The sequence below is a fragment of the Populus trichocarpa genome, chromosome 3 (assembly GCF_000002775.5).
Source record: "Populus trichocarpa isolate Nisqually-1 chromosome 3, P.trichocarpa_v4.1, whole genome shotgun sequence".
NCBI classification, from domain to species: domain Eukaryota; kingdom Viridiplantae; phylum Streptophyta; class Magnoliopsida; order Malpighiales; family Salicaceae; genus Populus; species Populus trichocarpa.
This window is the reverse complement of record NC_037287.2, coordinates 14,281,358-14,301,569: the sequence shown is the minus strand read 5'-3', so window position 1 is coordinate 14,301,569 and position 20,212 is coordinate 14,281,358. Positions and strand designations below refer to the sequence as shown.

General features: G+C 33.0%; 3 protein-coding genes across 3 annotated transcripts; 2 read left to right on the top strand and 1 right to left on the bottom strand.

The window, feature by feature from the left end:
* The first annotated feature begins 1,181 nt into the window (after positions 1–1,181).
* LOC7479261 (cell wall / vacuolar inhibitor of fructosidase 2) lies at positions 1,182–1,730 on the top strand. Its single transcript, XM_002304435.3, has one exon. The coding sequence runs from the start codon at positions 1,182–1,184 to the stop codon at positions 1,728–1,730; it is 549 nt and encodes a 182-aa protein (XP_002304471.2).
* A 10,263-nt stretch (positions 1,731–11,993) lies between these two features.
* LOC7465836 (F-box protein PP2-A12) lies at positions 11,994–14,752 on the top strand. Its single transcript, XM_002304434.4, has 3 exons — positions 11,994–12,566; positions 13,017–13,135; positions 14,093–14,752. Exons 1-3 carry the CDS (start codon positions 12,210–12,212, stop codon positions 14,511–14,513), a joined length of 897 nt encoding a protein of 298 aa, XP_002304470.1. The 5' UTR covers positions 11,994–12,209; the 3' UTR covers positions 14,514–14,752.
* Positions 14,753–17,043: 2,291 nt separating this feature from the next.
* On the bottom strand, positions 17,044–19,626 carry LOC7479260 (probable transcriptional regulator SLK2). The gene is made up of 6 exons (XM_024597031.2): positions 19,327–19,626; positions 19,179–19,247; positions 18,932–19,032; positions 18,402–18,495; positions 18,246–18,315; positions 17,044–18,050 (listed from the first exon to the last, which is right to left on the bottom strand). Exons 1-6 carry the CDS (start codon positions 19,426–19,428, stop codon positions 17,518–17,520), a joined length of 969 nt encoding a protein of 322 aa, XP_024452799.2. The 5' UTR covers positions 19,429–19,626; the 3' UTR covers positions 17,044–17,517.
* Positions 19,627–20,212: the final 586 nt, after the last annotated feature.

Here is a 20,212-nt window from a genome sequence, read left to right as displayed (position 1 = left end):
GGATATATAACACAATAATAAAAAAAAGTAAGAAAATTTTAAGGAAAGAAAAAGAAGTGATGATCTTACCTTTCATGTTCAATCTGCCAACACAATCACCACCACCATGAGTCATCATCTTAAAAACCCATTAAAGCATGCATTTATCAACACTACAAAAGAATACAAAGAAAAAAAAAACTGAAAACACAAGAAAATATGTGTGCAGACATGGGATAATTCTACGATTTTATGATATATATATTTTAAAAAAGTTATTAATTCAATCAATCTAAATTGATATTTATCATTTAATTAAATGCTATTCACATTACCTTATTAAAAAATAATAAAAATAAAAAATCAACCTGTAGTTTATATTTATAGTCAAAGACTGTGCTCATCCAATTTTCTAATATAAAGGTTACATAATATTTCTTTTGAAGGATTGTGTTTATCTAATAAATTTATGGGATAATTACAAAAAAAAAAAAAAATTATAAGATTTGATCATCTTTTTTATTTTCCTGTAATACCTTAATTAAGAAATCACACTTTATTTTCTGAAAACATGTGTAATATCAAAGTACTTTAATATTTCTTATTTAATTTTTTTTATATCAAGTTAATCTTCGAATGTTTATCTAACTTTTTAATCATTATATTTTTTAATATTAAATTTAAAATCTTAATGACATATGTTTAAATATGTTAAATGAGTTACCAGAAATGAGTTTTGAAAACATATATATATATATATATATATATATATATATATATATATATATATATATATATATATATATATATGGCTGGATTTAGGTTCTATATTCCCTTAAATTTTGATTATATTTTGCTAAAAATTATTTTTTATATATTTTTAAATTGTTTTGATATATTGATATAAAAAATAATTTTTTAAAATATATATATTTTTAAATAAAAAACACTTTAAATTATAACGTAATATAAAATTCATACTTCCCTATAAAAGAAAAAAAAAAGAAGGAGAAGAAGGTTGCTTTCAAAGTAGATAATAAATTACATGATGATCTGACATCAGTTGAAATTAAAAGCTGTAGATGTGGTTAGTTGGGATCCACGACCCGGGCAACTCTATTTGTTTGTGGTGTCTGAAATCGGACAACCTAGAAAATATCGTAGGCATATGATCATATCAAATCAATCTAGCATTAGCAAAAATGGCCCCTTCTTTATTCCTTGTACTTGTACTACTCATCTCAACAAGCCAATGTTCTGCAACTCTGCAAGATAAACAACCTGATCTAATAGAGAAATCCTGCTCAATAATCGTAGGATATGAAGACTGCGTGAGAATCCTCAGATCAGACCCTCGTGCCATTAAAGCAACCAACGTCAAAGAGCTAGCTTACATCATTCTTGATCTCTGCATAGCGAACGCCACAGAGACTCTTCGAGAAATCCCAAAGTTGCAAGAGAAGTACAAGAAAGATGGACAAATTGAGGAAGCTCTACGAAGGTGTGCCGTGGAATATGAGAGTGCTGACAAAGTTTATTTTCGCAAGGCTGTTGAGCAACTAGGGACTAAGTCTTATCGTGAAGCACAGAATTCAGCACACGTCGGAGGTGCATTAGGTACGAGTTGTGAACAAGAATTTTATTTCCAGGCACCAGAATTCTCACCTTTATGGCTCAGGAATCATGATTTGGCAGTTCTTGGTACTGTTGCAGAAGGCATTGTTTCCCTTCTTCGTTTGAATAAATCTTAATTGTAAGGGCTACCAATTTCTTATTACAGTGCTGCAAATGATTCTACGAGAATAATGGCATTATCCTTGCGATTCTGAATGGGGGTGCTATACTGCTATTATTATGTGGTGGAAATTTTATTGTTGTGGTGATCTTCTCGCATATTTTCGTTTTAAATGGGCTAATTTGAGAGTTTTTATATTTTGGGCTCAGACCCATATTATGAACGAAAAAAATCTATATAAAAAAGGGAGCTTTTCCTCTGGATGGAATACCTTATTCTTGAATTCAGTTCCAATTGCGTGTTACTTTTTCATTCTATATATTAAATTAAAAGAAAAGCTAAAATGCCCTGAGGTTTCACTATAGATATGTTTTTATTTATTCTTGAATAATTATTTAAGGGTTTTATTGTTTTTTTATCATGTTTATGTATAATAAAATTACTTTACTATCCTTAAAAGCAAAAAATCATTTAACTCTTGCAAATAATCTTTTTAGGTATTTCACATTATGTTTTTCGATTTGGTCTTTTTATTTTTTTTTCTTGGTTTTTTTTTGTCAAAATTTTTATAATTTTTATAGTTCTTAATTTTATTATTCAAATCAAACTTATACTTGTTTTTCAATTTATTTTAGTTTGGTATTTTTTTTCTTTTGATTTTTTATTCCTTTCCTTTGCCCTTTTTGTCAATTTTTTTTATGTTTTTTTAATTTTATCCTTCAAAATAAGCTTATGATTTTTTTATTTCAATAATAATAATAATAGCTATAGTTTTAATTTTATTATTTAAATCAAATTTATGATTTTTTTAATAGTAATAACATTTATTTTAGTTTGATCATTTTGCTTTTGATTTTTTATTTGATTTCTTTTTTTATGCTTTTTTAAAAAATATGATTCAGTCCGCCGCAGAGCATGGGCAAATAAACTAGTATATATATAATATGAGCTTCTTGAAAAAACAAAAATAAAAACCACATGGTTGGCTAATTGCCGAAGCTTTTTTCAATGTTATTAAACTCGAAGAAAGACGGGATGAACAAACTACTGGGTCATTAAACGGACGGATGTAATTAATATATAAATATATTTTGCAATACATAAAATATATACAAGAAATAATGAAGTGATAAGTGTATAGTTTTAAAAGGTGTAATATTTTTTAAACAGTCAATGCAATTCGGTTTTCGATGTTGACCCAAACCGGTTAGATGTCCAGATCAATGAGTTTTCAATTGAACAGACAAGTTCGGTAGATGTTTAATAACACTAGTGTCTTAATTTTCCCCTTGATATTGGCTGCATGCACTGTCACTAGCATACAAGGGGCATGCGCCATGCCAGCTGCTTAGCCATGGCCTACCAAACCCTTCAATTCACCGGTAATGTCCGCATCAAAACCCTTAAATGCAGAGCGGCGTAAGGATGCCGATGGTTTGCATTGTCTTCTTGCCCTGCCCATCTGTATCACCATCGAAATTGCCAACCTCAAGATCTTTGCAAGGTGTTAGTTTTGATTCATAGAAGCCATCTTCGACGAATGGAACCAGTCTAGTTTCATGTTTCTATCTTCCCCTGTCACTCTGAAAAATGAAGAACACAAAGATTTTAGGGTTATCGTTGGCTAGCAAAGAATCTCACAGTTGTCCGAGAGAACTGGTGTATTTTGTGACATTTCCCATCCACGATCGATGACCAGCTAGAGGTGGGGTTTCAGTACCTTACGTGTTCGGCCAAGGTCGTTTCACATTTCTTTCCCTCGTATTCTTTGATGTTTGACTTGATTTTGTGTTAATTGGGCGGACCAAAAGTCAGAATGGTAGGTTCTTGCAATCACAGCGACAAGCCTGTACGTACAGCAAGGGGAAAAAATAATCCCAGAGGAAACGCTTGAGTTTATATAATTAGGTTTGGATTGCTATACTGAGAGGAATGCACGTGCATGGGATGAAAAAAAGATATCGTGTTTGTTTTGTGGAGATGGAGGCAAAAGGTTTTCTTTTCTTTTGTCTCTGTTCTCGTGATGGGAAATTTAATGAAATTTTTTTCCAACTTTATCCTCGTAGATTTTTTAAATATTCCAAGTCATGTCCTCGCCAATAAGTCCTGGCCACTGATTTTGTTTAGATTTTTTTCTATCATTGAATTTGATTAAACAGAAAAATTAAAAAAATAATAAATAATAAATAATAAAAATAAAAAGAAGAGAGAAAGGAGAGAGAAATCTTTTGTTGAAGAATCTGACGAATAAAACCATCGTGTGAACACTCTCATCCTGATAAATTTATAAACACCAAAATTTAATCATATCATTATTAGAATAGAAAATTATAAACAATTTGGATTTATAACAATGAACCAATTAAATTCTATTGTTGTATTAATTTATTATTTATAGATTTTTTAACATTATAATCATCGCTCGTTTTAATCCAGCAAGTTTGCCCAGATTCCAATGAGCACAGGAAAAGCGCGTCGTTTATGCATCAATAGTTTTTTTTTAAAAAAACAACGGGCCTGGATACGAGCCTACACCTGGACAAAGCTCAAGCACTCTTGAACTCAACTCCAGCCCAGGTTCCTTTTTTTATATATTGTTATTTTAAGGTTTTTATAAGTTCTTTTTTATTTTGATTTATATGTAAGCCAACTATAATTGAACTAATGTGTTCAAGAAATTCTTTATTGTTTTTACTTGAATTCTAAATTAAAAAATATTAAAAAACTCATAAAACCATTTAAAATGAAACTCATAAAACTATTTAAGATGTGCTTTTGCATATTTCTAAAATCTTATTTATAAATCGTTTAAGAGTATGTTTGGTATTATCAAAACTATTTAAGATGTGCTTTTGCATATTTCTAAAATCTTATTTATAAATCGTTTAAGAGTATGTTTGGTATTATGATAATGGTTGTTTTTAAAGTATTTTTTATTTTAAAATACATTTAAATAATATTTTTTATTTTTTTGAATTTATTTTTATTATTAGCACATCAAAACGATTAAAAATATCAAAAAATTAATTTAAAACAAAAATTAAATTATTTTTTTCTAAAAAATACTTTTAAAATACAAAAACAAATGGGATTTATGCATGGAATGCTTAAATCTACCACCACAAAATGGTACTTAACACCTTTCTAATGGAATGGCATTCGGAAAACCGAATGTTCTTTTGTAAATTTCAAAAATTATTTGTCTTTCCCTTTTCTTTTGATGGTACAAATATTTTTTTTGTTTTTTTATTAACATGGATATATGGGTCAGTTTACGCGTACCTCGACTAATCTCACGCGCCTTGAAATTAACGACCATGTAAACCTCCAATGACCTTCATATTAGCAACCACAAAACTCGAACTTGAGATTACAGAAAAAGTAAATACTTTAATCTTAAACTCTTATCACTCACAACCTCGTAGATAATTTGGTACAAATAAGCAAGTGTCACTTCAAAATTGAAATTCAATTCAATTGTAGAAGGAGAGCACTCCAATTTGTTTTTCTAAAGCACGAAATTAGGCAGCTGATGTTGACATCTTGTGCATCAAACTTATGCCGGTGTTTCAAGATTCTCCAAAACCAGGCAAGCAATCTGCACTAATTTCACAGGATGCTGTAGAATTGTTGATGAGTGGTAAGGTAGGAGCTTGCATCATTCAACAAAATACACCAGTGACTTCTAACATGCCATCTTTTCAAAAGGTCTACTGTCCTGTCAGCATCAAATTAAAGCTAGGTTACATTACATTAGGGCAAAAAAGAAAGAGATAAATAGGCGTATCATTTTTTTTTTAATTTATCTTGAACATGTTAAATTTTGAACATTTTCTATACTTCAAAAGGTTATATTTTATATACCGAAGTTCTATCCAATCTCAATTAATTGGTTTTATTCTATAAATTAAGTCAGGAATTTGCGTATAAAATGTTACGTGTATTTATGACATATCACATCAAAACTATTCAAATACACTAAAAAGGTAATTTAAAATTAAAAAAAATTAAAAATTTTTAAAAATACAATTGAATTGCAATATGGAACAAGGCCTTCATCTCGGTTCTTTCTCCTTACTTTTCCTCACAAATCTCCTTCCTTCTCCCTCCACAAAGTGAGCTACCCACATAACCTTCTGTTTTAGGAACAAAAATCCATCCTATTTTTATTTTGTGGGTAGCTCGGGAATTCAATCATTATCTTTAGAGTCTCACCAGTAAAATGAGTAAAGTTGGTCCATTACAATTTTTTTTCTTAAAAAGGATTGCTGCACATAGATTTTCAAAGAAAGTAAATGAAGAAGTATAGTTAAAAGAGGGGATTTATTGCAAATTCAAAGTCTTGTGTGAAATTATGCCTGATATACCTAACGGATTTCAATCTACCAAACACACAAATAGAAAAAAAAGTCCATCATAAAAGATCTACCATCCCCATCATCCCAAAAATAATTCTAAATCCTTGATTAATATACTTAAACTTTACATTATTCCCACCCCCCAATCATAACCCCATTCCCCCTTTTCTTCCGTGCAAAATAAGTTTCATTTGCAGTGATCACATCATACGAAAATATAGTCAAGGAAAGGGAAGAGGAGAGAATGATGGTATAACATTCATTACTCGTGTAACCACTTTTTTTCTTTTTTCTTTCAAGTCAAGCTAAATATTAAAAATTAAAAATTTATAAAATTATCAATAAAATAAAAGGACCTTTCTCATTTTTAGGTACGTAATAAAATTAAAGCAAAACTAGGAGCAAGACTCAAATCTTATAAAAATCCATAGTCCTCTCCACCGTCGTCGGCCGTGTGCCCCCCCTGGCGAATTGGCTTCACGTCCTTTTTTTAGTGGACTGCATGCACATCCCTCAAAACTAATCGTGTCTCCCTCCTTAGTGGACTTCCTCGACGAACTGACCATGCATGTGTCTCCTCTCAATGTACTGGATGTTTTCCCGGCCCGCCGGTGGAATTACCATGCATCCTTCCTTGGGTTTTATTCCTCTGACCATGAATTGTGATTATATATACTGATATACAGAACTGTTGGTTTGCTCAAATGGAGGAGAAGCACGCACGCCCTTACGAGATGAACAACATATACCAGACATGTAGCATCCCTTGACTCACCAAAAAAGGAAATGAACAATGCATGTCATTAATGCCATCACATATACAGAACAAGTAGCATACCCTTACAAGATTGTTTGTTAACTTATTTTAATAATCATGAAATATTTAAAAAATAAACAAATTAAATAATGATTTCATTTAAAAACATTGTGTTAATTAAGATAAACAAAGAATATGTTAATAGAGAGTTTTATCTCGATGAACAAATTTAATAACAATGTAAAGAAATTTACGGACTTAAATATTTTTTTCATGTTTAATTAAATATACTTTCCTGTAGCATAACGCAGAAGTAGAAACTAGTATATATACTACTAATTCACGAGGATGGAAAAAGAGTTTGTTAGCAATAATTTATGCTCGATCTCTTCATCTCTCGTTTAACTCTTACAACATTAATCGGAGGGAAAGTTTCGAGCATGGGAAACTAAAAAAAGGCATTCTCTTAATTAGCTTGTTTTTTTTATTGCTAATTAACTTTATACATTATAATAGTAGCACCGACCAAGACCAGTGCCATATTGCTATGCCTACCAACAAAATCTCGCCACACGCGACCATTTTGGTGCGGCGGCGGCGCCAGCATTTCCTTTGGGCAAAAGCAACAAAGCTTAGCCATTTTTTGAACTAGCCGCCTGTGTCGAAAGGGATCCCACCAAGCAGCCCATGGTTTAGGGCCTTAAGCAGCTGTTTAATAATTCAATGTAGGAAAAATCTCAATTTGTCCCTTACCCATTATCAAATTCACAGTTTCATCCCTAAACAAAAGGTATTTATTATCTGTGTCCCTAAGGTTTCAGTGTGTTTCTCATTTGGGTGATCATTTGATCGGTTTTTGTTAAATATTTCCCATTTAATATGCATATTTTATACAATAAAATGGAGATTACTTTATTAAACTTGATAGAAAATATTAATAGACTTTCATAGATGAACCTAAATGGAAAATTTCAAAAACTAAGGACTCAATTGACAAAATCTCTAGTTTTAGGATGATATAGAGAATTGGATAGCATATACGGGGGCTAATTTTAAGCTTCCCGTGCTTATTAATTTGAGTATTGACTCAATCGACAAAACCTAAAGGGCACCTACTGTAACAACTAAAGAGAAATACCATGGATTGTAATGGTATTTTTTTTAGTCCATAGAGTAATTAATTAGATTTGTTTAGTCAACGAAACCAGATCATATAAAATTAGTTTTAATCTGATATAGTTTAAAACCGAGGCCAAGCAAGGGCCTAATCCAAATGAGTCTTTTAGTTTTTATTGAAATTAATTTATTAAAACATTAATAATGCCTGCAAATACTAGTAAAACCTAACCAATGTTCAAAGCCAAAGAAGGAAGCCGCAGGCATGAATTAATGTTCTTTCCTAAACACTCAAGAACCTGCTACAGGAAGATTAGTTTTAAGCATATAATTAAATACTTGACTAATTCCTTGAATATTCTTAGTTTACATTCAATGGTAGACTAGCAATTCCTCAGGCTGGAAAAATCCTCGACGGCCTTGACTAAATTAGTTCTTTGTTGGTATTGATGCACGAAAAACACTAACTAAATAGTTCCATATGTCACCCTTTAATTGCTCAGTCAAAAAACATGTTTTTCTTTTTCTTTCTCATCTTGTTGGCTAAATTCTGGAGGCTTCTGGAAACTTGCATTATGAAGAAAGAAAGAACCAAAATTTCAACATTACAATAGTGTGAACACCATGGAGCTGACCTCTTTTCCAAGCTATATTTTTCATCGTCAAATCCTAAGCATTGCTAAATTGACTTGCTAGCCTCGGGATTACACACACACACACCCCTGTTTGTGTTTGGGTGTGTCTATGATATTGAATTGAGTGCAAGATAGAATTCCAAATTATTTCAAAAACATTTTTAAAATGAGAAACAAACATACTCTCTCGGCAATTAAAACTCCTTAATTTTCCCCTATTAGGATGTAACTCTGCAACTTAAGATTAATGCATTCAATCTACAGTCCTCATTTATCGCTTAATCGTGCCAAGACGGCTCTAATCGTTATTTTAATCATGTCATGACCATGTAAACCCGTATATTTGGCCTCCTCATTCTCTTCATAATGATCCCTTGACCATCTGGGAGGCCGCTCCGCTTGTTAATTAATCATAGCCCGGGTGTTGTAACCTTGTCATGGCCACGTTATGTGATTGAGATGTCGAGCTGAGTCAGACACACGTGGATGTGGCTGTACTTTTTTGCTGATTGTGCGTGTTTCTATTGGCCCATGATTTTTTTGGATTGGTTTGAATTCAAAAGAGAAGGACCTGGCCACTTGTTTCGCATATGAGAAACTTGTAGTTTCTATTATATTATAGGCACAATCAGCGGACCAGGAATGGGTTCAATCGGACATTGATTTGACGATAATATTAATTATATCCTAATGTTATATCAGTTAAGTTGTTGATAGTTTAATGATTATTTCGTGGGGAGCTCGTACCATAATAATGACCTTCTATGCTACACATCATGTTTAGGCCTTTTGTTGTTGTCCTTTGCTTTTTATTTTTTACCCGCCAGGATGTCCTATCTTATCAATATTCAATACTATGTTTCAAACAGTATTTTATTAAATTATTAAATTTTATTTTATTTAAATTTTATTTTTTTATATTTTAAAATTGTTTTTGATGGGTCGATATAAAATATAATTTTAAAAAATAATAACAGCACATTCGTAACTCGACTTGTGTGCCCGGTCAAACCCTTTATGGCTGCCATAGATTTTGTAGCGCTGGGAGGAGCATCCAAAAAGTAAATAATTTAATCTATAAATTCTTCTTTGATGAAAAATGGATGAGAATCTCTGCCCAATCTAGGTTTACAAAACAAATATAGGTGTTCGAGTCATTATATATAAGACTACTTGTTTTATTTTCTTTTGCCTTTCGGTGCCTGCCCCTGTACCATACTACCATGGTATTCTTTCTCGCTTTTTTATTTTATTTTATTTTTGTCTTCCAATCTAACTGAGTCCTGGAATTATTATGCCACGGGCAACTCCGCTGGATCTTTAACTTTGTTCATGTCCACCCATCATATACGTGGCATGCTATGTCACGGGGCTCATCTAATTTTTTTAAACTTAAAAAAATTGTTAATGCAATCCAAGTACTCATTAAAAAAAACAAAAAAAATATATAAGGCTAATGTTATTGACATGATTAAGTTTAATAAATGTGGTTAATTTAATAAGATAAATAAAGAAATATAACAAAAAAAGATAAAAAACTGACCAAACCCATTTGAATTAGTATGTCAAATATGCGACGTGGTTGCGACAGCAGAGGTAACCTCATAAAAAAATTGATAAAACTATAAAGCTCAATTATCAAATAACTTAATATTAAATGATGAAACAAAAAAAATAAAAAAACAATAGAAAAAAATCGAGTTAAATCAGATTATCCTCCTAACCCCGCAATCATGGATATAAGGTTTGTGTAATCTCATAGGAAAAAAAGCAAAATTCATGAACCAATTCTCAATTAATCAAATGTTGAAGGATAAAATTGAAATAAATAATTAATTTTTAAAAATCAAATTGAAGAATCTTATCTAATAACGAAGCAAAAATTCAATACAAACTCGATAACTTCATAAAAAATAAAATAAAAAAAAATTAAAACTTAATTTCTAACAAATAAAATATTCAGACAAAACTAAAAAAAAAAAAAGCATTGTTTAGATAAATCTAACACCATCCCAAAAGCCACCATGCCGGCATGATTTTCAGGATGTTAATATCAATTTATTTTAATGTGTTATATCTATAAGGTTATTTTCACAAAATACATGCCTGCATGATTTTCCTCGTAATAAAAAAATAATGCTAATCTCATTCATTTATTTATTTGAATATTAGTCTACATTATTACCATGACTGTAATAATAATAATAAATAAATAAAATTCATAAAAAAAAACTAAAAAAAGATTTATCTGTAGCAATATAGATAATTCGCTGTTCACTGCAGTAACAATACACATGAGAAGTCTATGGCATTCCTAGAAAAAACACGTGTCTCCTCTTACAGCATAGATATCAGTTAAATTGTTTAGAGCAGAGCATTCACAGGACGTCATTACATTGACAAGTGCAAGCTGCTATTACAGACCCTACAATGTCACTGAAAATCTTCGTCTCCTTCCTTCCCAGATTCGCTTTGGATTCCATGACAAATATCTCTTAGCTTCAAGGAATTGATGTAAAATAAAGTAATTTTAACTGAATCATAAGTAAAAATTTAAGAATAAAAAGTTTGTTTCTCCTGTGATTTCAGGTTTAAGCCATATGATTGCTAATATAATGATCACTGAAGGCTTACATGGTTATTAATTTTAAAGTTCATGAGATTAGTCGAGATGCGTATAAGTTGATCCGGATATTTATGATAATAATAAAAAAAAATAGTGTAATTTTAGAAATTGATAATAAAATAAAATTGTACTTCTTCTTTCACCTAAATTGTCAGATCCTTTCTGAATAATTCAATATAATGCCCTGTTTATTTATTCAATATAATATTCATGGTACATTTTACTAAAAAAAATAAAAATACATTGCCTTCTATTCAAAAAAATCATACATTCTCAAAATAAAGTGAAATACATAATAATTTCAAACAACTACTATAAATTTAATTATTTTTTTTGTTAATTAATAGTCAAAGATTCTCGAATCCATCTCCCTCAACTTAAAACATCAAACATAAATTAGTTTGGTCTTATCCTCTTAGTCAACTTGTGGTCTGATTTGTCGAAGTTAAACCAATCTCTTCCATTTAAGCGAATACAGGAGATGGAATAAGCAAATTTATTAAGATTTCTACTTCTCACATCCTGAGAATTTTGACCTTCAATAAAACAAAATCACTCGACATATTGTTCAAACCCAAAAAAAAAAAAACAAATCACGCCATGAATTTAGCACAGTACAATATTATATTATAAATAATACTATCTAAAAAAATATAAAATTAATGGTAATATCTTAAAAGTAAAAAAAAAAAAAAAAATCTAAAATCCAACCCGTCAAAAACAGACAACTGTATTTTGCTTTGTTGTTTTCCCGTCTTTCCTCTGGTTGTTTCTGTCATCAAAACAAACAAACAAACAAAGAAATCTCCATGTGTGTGTGTGCATACAGCCATACATACATATTACCCGCGATACGCGTCTTTTCTTTAAGGCTTCCTTTACCTCCTTCTGACGACTCTCCTTCGTTTCCTTTCATACGATCTCTTAATTCTACACAACTTTCTAGCCCTCCTCTCCGTTTTTGGGATTCCTCTGTGTTTGCTATGCTCTGTTTATTTTCTTGATGGGTGCTAATCTTTCTTTAACCTTTACAGACCCCAACGCCTGTTCCCTTGTTGGGTCTCTATGCTTACAAATATCATCGCCACCAGCAACAAAGCCTAGTCTTGGAGATTTACCAGAGGGTTGTGTGGCTTTAATTCTTGAATATTTAAACCCGCAAGAGATTTGTAAATTGGCTAGATTAAACAGAGCATTTCGTGGTGCTTCTTGGGCTGATTTTGTTTGGGAGTCAAAACTGCCTGTGAATTATGAAGATTTGATTGGAAGAGTTTTGGGTGATGATTTGAAAGATAAGTTGTGTAAAAGAGAGATTTATACTAGGCTTTGTAGAGCCAACGCTTTTGATGATGGCACCAAGGTACGATCTTTTAACTTTTATTTGTTTGGATTATGAGAGGAAATAACCTCTGGTTTTTGGTATTTCGTTATTTTGTACATTAAAATTGGAAAATTTGACAAAAAGGTGTCCTTTTGAGTTGTGGCTCTTCTCTGGTTTTTGCAGCAACTAGTAATGGAATTTGCATGTTTTCTTAATAGTGGAACCCTGATATAGATTTTTTTTCCTGATTTTGTTTGTTTTGGTGGATGAGAAAATTTAACGGAAGGCAAAGATAGGATTTTTAACTTTATTTACTGCGCCAGGGGGGAAAGAATCTTTTGCTGGTTTGATTTTGAAATTTTCAATTACATAGAAATGGATCATGATTGTGAAAAGACAGGACGGTTATTGACTTTGAGTGTTCAATTCTATCAGGTTTTATTCTTCTGGCTTTTCAACTTGTTGAATTAAAATTTTGCATTTGTGCAGAAAGCATGGCTAGATAAGAGAACAAGAGGTGTCTGCTTATCCATTGCTTCCAAGGGGTTAGCGATAACAGGAATCGATGATCGAAGATATTGGAATCATATTCCAACAGAGGAATCTAGGTGTGATTACTGAAACTTTTGCTGGAATTTTGATTAGAATTGCAAAATGGTCAGTTTTTCATTATTTATTTGTTAGACATGGCTGGTCAAGTCCAAGTTGATCGGGGCATTTTCTTGTCGAACTTCTTCAAAGAGGTTTTTTAAGTATCTTTCATTCTTCAAAGATTTCTAGTCCATGATGTGTGAGAATTTGGAATCCAGCAACTATTTGTAGTTGTGTACCATATGAGCTTGGAGGTAATTTGATTGGATCTTCAAGGGGTAAGTGAGTTTTGGATTATGTCAAGAGTTTTTATAACTTCCATTTCCTGGCATCAGGAATTTTTTTTTAATGTAGAAGTAGATTCTTTTGACCCTGAGCGTGAAACCAATAATGTGACTGGGGAGCATAATTTGATAATGTAATTTACAGAATTATATCCCTGAAGCCCCAAGTTATTGAACAACTTGTCACTAACGAACCTGCTCTGGTTGCCTAGCTGCCCCCATCCCCAAGAATCCTCTTCTTTTTTCTCCTCCATAGAATATGGTCAACGAGGAAGGACCCTGGACCTAAGTTAATATTTCTGCATTCCTTCTTGAAACAATTAATTGGCATACACGGCTGAGACCTGCATCTGATTTGGCAGATTGGATAATTGTATCGCACCTTTCTTAGCTATGCATGATTTTGCAGTTTGTTTGTGTGTGTGTGGATGATAATTCCACGATCCAATAATGTTTTTATCCTTCTCGTAGCCACTGCTTCTTCACATGGTAATTCTGGTTGGGATTAAAGGATTCTAATATCTTTGTTTCTGTCGACACTTTGCATCCATATTATGCTTTTTATAAGTGGGTTGATGTTAATTGGATTGGTTGTTTCTATGTTTGTGATCAAATTGGTGATTATTTCCCATATAGATGTAGTCAAAATAGCACTGGAATTGATCCAAAGTTCCTTTGTTTTTCTTGTAGGTTCAACTCAGTTGCATATCTTCAGCAAATCTGGTGGTTCGAGGTTGATGGGCAATTTGAGTTCCCATTCCCAGCTGGGACCTATAGCCTATTCTTCAGACTACAATTGGGGAGGGCTGCTAAGAGGTTTGGCCGCCGCATCTGTAACACTGAGCATGTCCATGGTTGGGAAATAAAACCTGTGCAGTTTCAGATATGGACTTCAGATGGTCAGCATGCCTCTTCCCAGTGTTTTTTGAACGATCCTGGGAAATGGAACCTCTACCATGCTGGGGATTTTGTGGTTGATGGCTCCAATGCATCAACAAAGCTCAAGTTCTCTATGACACAGATAGACTGTACACACACCAAAGGTGGTCTGTGTTTGGACTCTGTTTTAGTATATCCATGTAAATTGAGAGAAGGGTTGAAGCATTTTTAAGCTGCATTTAACCTTTTAGAGTAGAGAGGATGTTCTGCCCTTGTGGTGAGCTAGGACACATCTTTGAGATGAAGCGGAATCTAGTATATTATTAGTTGGTTGGTTCTTCAGCCCTTGTATCGATTGTTCCCAAGCCAATGTATATATTGTCATTGGTTTAGCTAGTTGATAAAGTGTGTATTTCTTCTTCTTTTCTTTCCTCGAGGAAATGATCACTGCTCTTTTTGTTGTTGTAAAAATAGCTTCATGGATCGTCCATTTTGGCTTTTTCTGTGGACGAATATTACAAGAACGTTTGCTTCTGTGCTTAAATTTGAAACCATGAAGAGAAACCAAGGGAAAAAGGAATTGATTATCGCAGACCCCTTGCAGCTTTCTCCGGTTTTAGGTTTTGTGTTGCCACTTGCCAGACAACAATGCCAGTTGGCGAGGGAGACAAGACGGTGATGTTACTCACAAGTTTCCTTGGCTTATACGAGATATTTTTGCACACAGACTGCACTTGTCAGTACTTCTTTGTCTCGTATAATTCACGGCTGGATTTCAAATTAGGGATCCATCATAAATAGAATCACTGCACCAGTTAGAAAGAATAATTTGCCAAGTCTTTCTGGCAAATTCATCAATTTGGATGGCAAAAAATGTTCCCTCACTCTTACTATATGAGCTGTAATAAGAGTGACCGTTAAAAAATGTGTGGCGAATAACGTGTCAAGACAAGAAAGAGTAGATCGCTACATCAAATACGAGTGAGATTCCACAGCATCAGGCATCAGCCTCTAAAAATAATAATATATAAAACAAAAAACTCGCAAAAATATCGTGCGACTTGGTTTTTTATTCACTGCATTGGTAACTAATGGTTTTGTGATTTTTTAAAAAACATTTGTCTTTATTCTTGAGGTATTTTTACCGTGTATTAGTTATTAAAGGATTTTCAAGAAACATAATTGAATTTTTTATTTTTTTAAGCACAATAAAATAATTTAATTGTTTTTAAAATAAAATATTTATTACACCAAGAAATGATTGTCTTTTCATTCATTCATGTACAGTGACAAGTGTACATTTGAAATAAAAAAAATATAAATCATGAGTTTAGGAGCTTTTTAGTCTTTTTCATTTAACTTTTTTTTTTTAATTTTGTAACTATCAGAATAGTCAATGATATTTTTATTTTAAATATTATTTAATCCTAAAAAATTATTGGTACATGTAGTGTACGTAATATTGCGTGGAAAGCACATGAGTCATATGAACGGCATGTGTGGCGCCTCCTAGTAGCATAAAATGTCATTACACCATGTCGTTGCATATGTCATCGCGTTCTCTTTCTCTCGGTACGACATGTGTGGGTTGTGGTGTGGTGGTTGTGTATAAGATTTTTCAATTTGATCCTTTTTTATTTTTATTTTTTTCCTTGACTCTTTTGTAAAAGTTCTAATGTTTATACTTAAGTATTTTTTCTAATTTGATTCTTATTTTTTTGTTTCTTTTTAGATTTATTTTTCTTTTCAATATAACCTTCCAATAAAAAAAATCAGGTTTCTCTAATGACTGGGGTCACGGTTTTATAAAGGTAATGCAGTTCAACGTCTTTTTTTTAACTTATTTTTTTTTCCAATCTCATCGATCAACATTAGTTTTTTTAAAATAATTTTATGGTTTTTTTCAATTTTTTTTCTACTGGGTTATCCCGATCTTATAACATAAGCCACAGATTTTGGGGGTTAACATGGGTTATCTTGTCTCTTATTACCCAGGTTACATGTTTATTACGCTACCTCAAGTTGACTTGAACCCCCTCCCTTTTTTTTTATCTCTTTTTTTTTATCTAGTTATGTAATTCCTATGGTATTTTTTTCCAAGTGATTGTGGTATTATTTAAAAAAAAATGTTTGTTTTCTATTATTGCTAAGTTTTTATTTTATCATCTACTTAAAATAAAATTAACTTATTAAACCCAATAAAAACTATAACATTAAACCCAAAAGAAACTATAACCCTCGATTCGGTAGTAAAGAAGGAATGATTTGAATTTTTTTGTTGGGGAAGAAATAATTGTTCGTTTTTTCTTATTTTCTTGAAATGCGTTTGAACCACAAAAACATCTTTATCGTTTTTTATAAGAGAGAAAATTACACCGCAATCCCATGTCCATGTCTAGTCAGTCCTATAACAGAACCAAATCACTCTACGAAGTTCAAACCCAAAATTTCCTTGTTCCCTTGCATCTAGTCCACGGTGATTGCGCCATTAACCACATGTACAGAAAGACCAGGCACAACAATTTCACAGCCTAACAAGTTCTGTGATCTGAACGTTGGTTATCAGCTACGAAATAGTTATACATATTTAGAAATAGGTAAAGAGAAGACAGCCTAGGCATGCAACAAATCCAGGGTCGTAAAAAAAAATTGAAGCCAATTGCAATTCAGCGTTGGCTTTCTGTGGCATGTAATTCATGCACGGTGCCATGCTTATCTTGACAAACCTGAACAAAACTTATTATGGCAAACAGACAAGGATGTGATAAAAACAGTATGGTACCATATTTCATTTCTAGGGTAAGGTTTAGACTTTGGAGTAGTTAATAGTTCATGTTGACATCACAGCATCTAATCTTCCTAATCAAGTTAATTGCTCACGAAACTGCAACTACTATCAAAAGCACTTGCGGAAAGAAACTCTCAAGGCCCTATACGTACGTATCTTCTATTGAATCACCCCCCAGAAGGATGGAACAGAAAGTACAAAAAAAAAAAGCCATTACAACCATCCCAACCACATAGCTCATGCTGCCACAACATGAAAAAATCCTATTTCCATTTGAAGCATTTTCAGGATCTCAGGAAACTAATGCCTTCGTGGAAAAGTTGATGAAACCAGCACTGTCACCAACCTTGGAAGAATCCGTATTAGGAGTCATGAACACAGGTATTTGCCATAATAATACTCGACGCGTTTCCTGAAGGATCGAGCAGCGACATGTTGTGACCAAAAGTCATCCCATCCGTAGCAGCGTCTTGCCCTTGGCACCTGTTTGCAAGCCAGATATAATATTACCTATCTTAGCGTTAACTGCTTCATTCTCAGCCCTAATGATGATCTCCTCGAGCAAATTTTGGACTTTATGTTCCCGTCTATGCTGGCCACCCCCAGAGGAATGGAGACCGGGAAACGCAAACTCCTGGATGAATTCTGCACTCAAAGTCTTGGGACCTTGAGATGGTGTGGAAGATGCATTTCTTCCACACCTTTTGTATAAAAGTGACGTCTGCTCCAGTTCACCCACATTCGAGTTGATGCAAGTTTGTGATGGATATATACAGTGGCACGACACATCAGAGATATTCAATAGAGCACCCTTACTCATGTTCGAGTTATCATTGCTGTTGCCACCAAGAGCATGAGAAGCAGACAACTTATTTGGATCAGTTGGCAAACCTTGAAGGACCTCGAGCTGCTCTTTATCTTGCAATTCATCTTTGTGGAGTTTGGTTGTCGAAAATTGCTGGGTATATTTCTTCAAGCTCTCTGCATTTTAGGTTTTTACATCAGAAATGACTTTGCAAGAATCAATTGGAAACTGCCTTAACAAGTACATTAAAGTTTACAAGGCAACATAGAAAAACAGAGATTTGTAAGGCTCAAGCAGCTATTTCCAAGGGTTTTCAGTTTTAACCTTTTTAAGATGACACACAAAGATATAAAACAGTAGATATCACTTACCAATTGGTCCAATTTGATTATCCCAGCTGAATGTCATTAAGTCTTTCATGCAGTTGAATATGTCTGCAATCTGTCAGGTAATGAACACAGAATACAGAAGATCCTGAGTAGAATTCAGGTGAAAATAGACAAATCAAAACAAGTTCTCTTACAGACCTGCAAGCAACGGACATATCTCTTCGAAAACCCCAAATCACCAACCAGTTGCAAGCCTAAATCTCTTTCAAGCTCACGCCCAGCTGATAATAACCTACAAGATGGACCAGATTTATTTGAGTTACAATATTGTCGCCAAAAACATGTTTTTCAAATATGACAAGAAGATAGATAATTGGGGCCTCGGTAACTAATTATCAAGAGAACAAAATACAAATCAGTTTCGGAAAGCAATTTGTTTGCTGCTTGACATTACATAACATGCTATGGGGTGGGTGGTGGTCCTGCTTATTGGGTCAAATCCAATACGTTGTAAGAAGAAATTTTTAAATATCAATCTCATCAATCTATCATACAAAATCCCATTAATCCGATAACATTTTTGAGAAATAGGAGACATCTAAGTCATACAAGTAAGATATCTATTCATTGATAAGAAAGGGAAAAATGGTGAACGGTGACATGTATCATGCTTGACCACTTCATAGAATTAGTAAGAGCAGTAAATAAAACCTCCAGGGATTTCTTACATCGTGCAATTTTCTTGTAAATCACACAGTGGTGTACTATATGATCCGATATCATCAATGTTGGTTTGATAGTTTTTTGAAGCATGAACTAACTCATTAACCTGCATACAGGAGCATCTGTTCTGTCAAATTTAAATCTCAAAAGGATGCATCAACAATGTTCAAAAATAAAATAATGGATTGATAAACAACATACAAGGACCACAACGGATCCAACATGATGGTTCAGACTGCAGATCATTTGTACCTTAGGTAGAATTGAACTTCGAGGAATTAGTTCTTCATGGTCCCGAGAACAAAATTCCCAGCAAATTATCTGAAAAGCATTCCGTGAATATAAGATCAATGTGTTATAGAATCCACCAGCTTCATGCTATATATGGGCTATAGCTCACCTTTAAATTATGTGCGAAGATGATACGAAGTTTACCCTCACGAACAACATGAAGTTGGTCATAGAGAGTCTCATGAACTACCTTTCCATACTCCAACACCATTAATCCAGAAGGGAGTGTGAACTCAAAAGGGCATTCAAGAAACAAAAGTTCATTGATAACACCGCTATCAAACTGAATATTATTAAGCCTGGGAAGAACTTCAAAAGTTGCCTCTGCCAAGAAATTAAAAAAAGAAAAAAGATAAGTGTTCCATGGAAAAATGTTAAAAAGTATTAAAAAAATTAGCTTTCACCTAACACCTCAAGCCTTTAAGTTAGACATTAGGGTCCAACGGTAATGAATTTGTAGCAAATTGTCAACATTTGTAATTGTCAACATTTTTCTCAACCACTCTCAACCACCCTCTCCACCATCAACCACCCTATCCTTTGCAGCCATTATATTTATGTTTTCCTTTCTCCTGTAAACATGTGTAAAAGACAGAAGAGAAAAACGAGAGAGAAGAGAGAGTGCAGTGTGTGTGCAGAGGAAGAAGAGAGAGTGCAACTGTGAGAGTGAAAGAGTGCAGATTTGAGAGAAAAACTGAGTGTAAGAGTGAAACACTGGGTTTTGTGGGATTGTACTGGGTTGAGTTGAGTGTTTGTATCATTCCTCCATTAATATACAATCTGCTGCCTCCGTGGACGTACCCGGTTTTGGGGAACCACGTAAATCTGCTTGTTTGTGTTTTATTTGTGTTTGCTTTCGGTCCAGTATGCACAACAAATTGGTATCAGAGCATTAGGGAAGCTTAAACGCAGAAAAAACACGTTTTTAGCTCTCTGTTCAAAGTTGCAGAATTTTCAAAGTTCTCAGATCTTGCTTTTGACCAGCTGCGGAGATT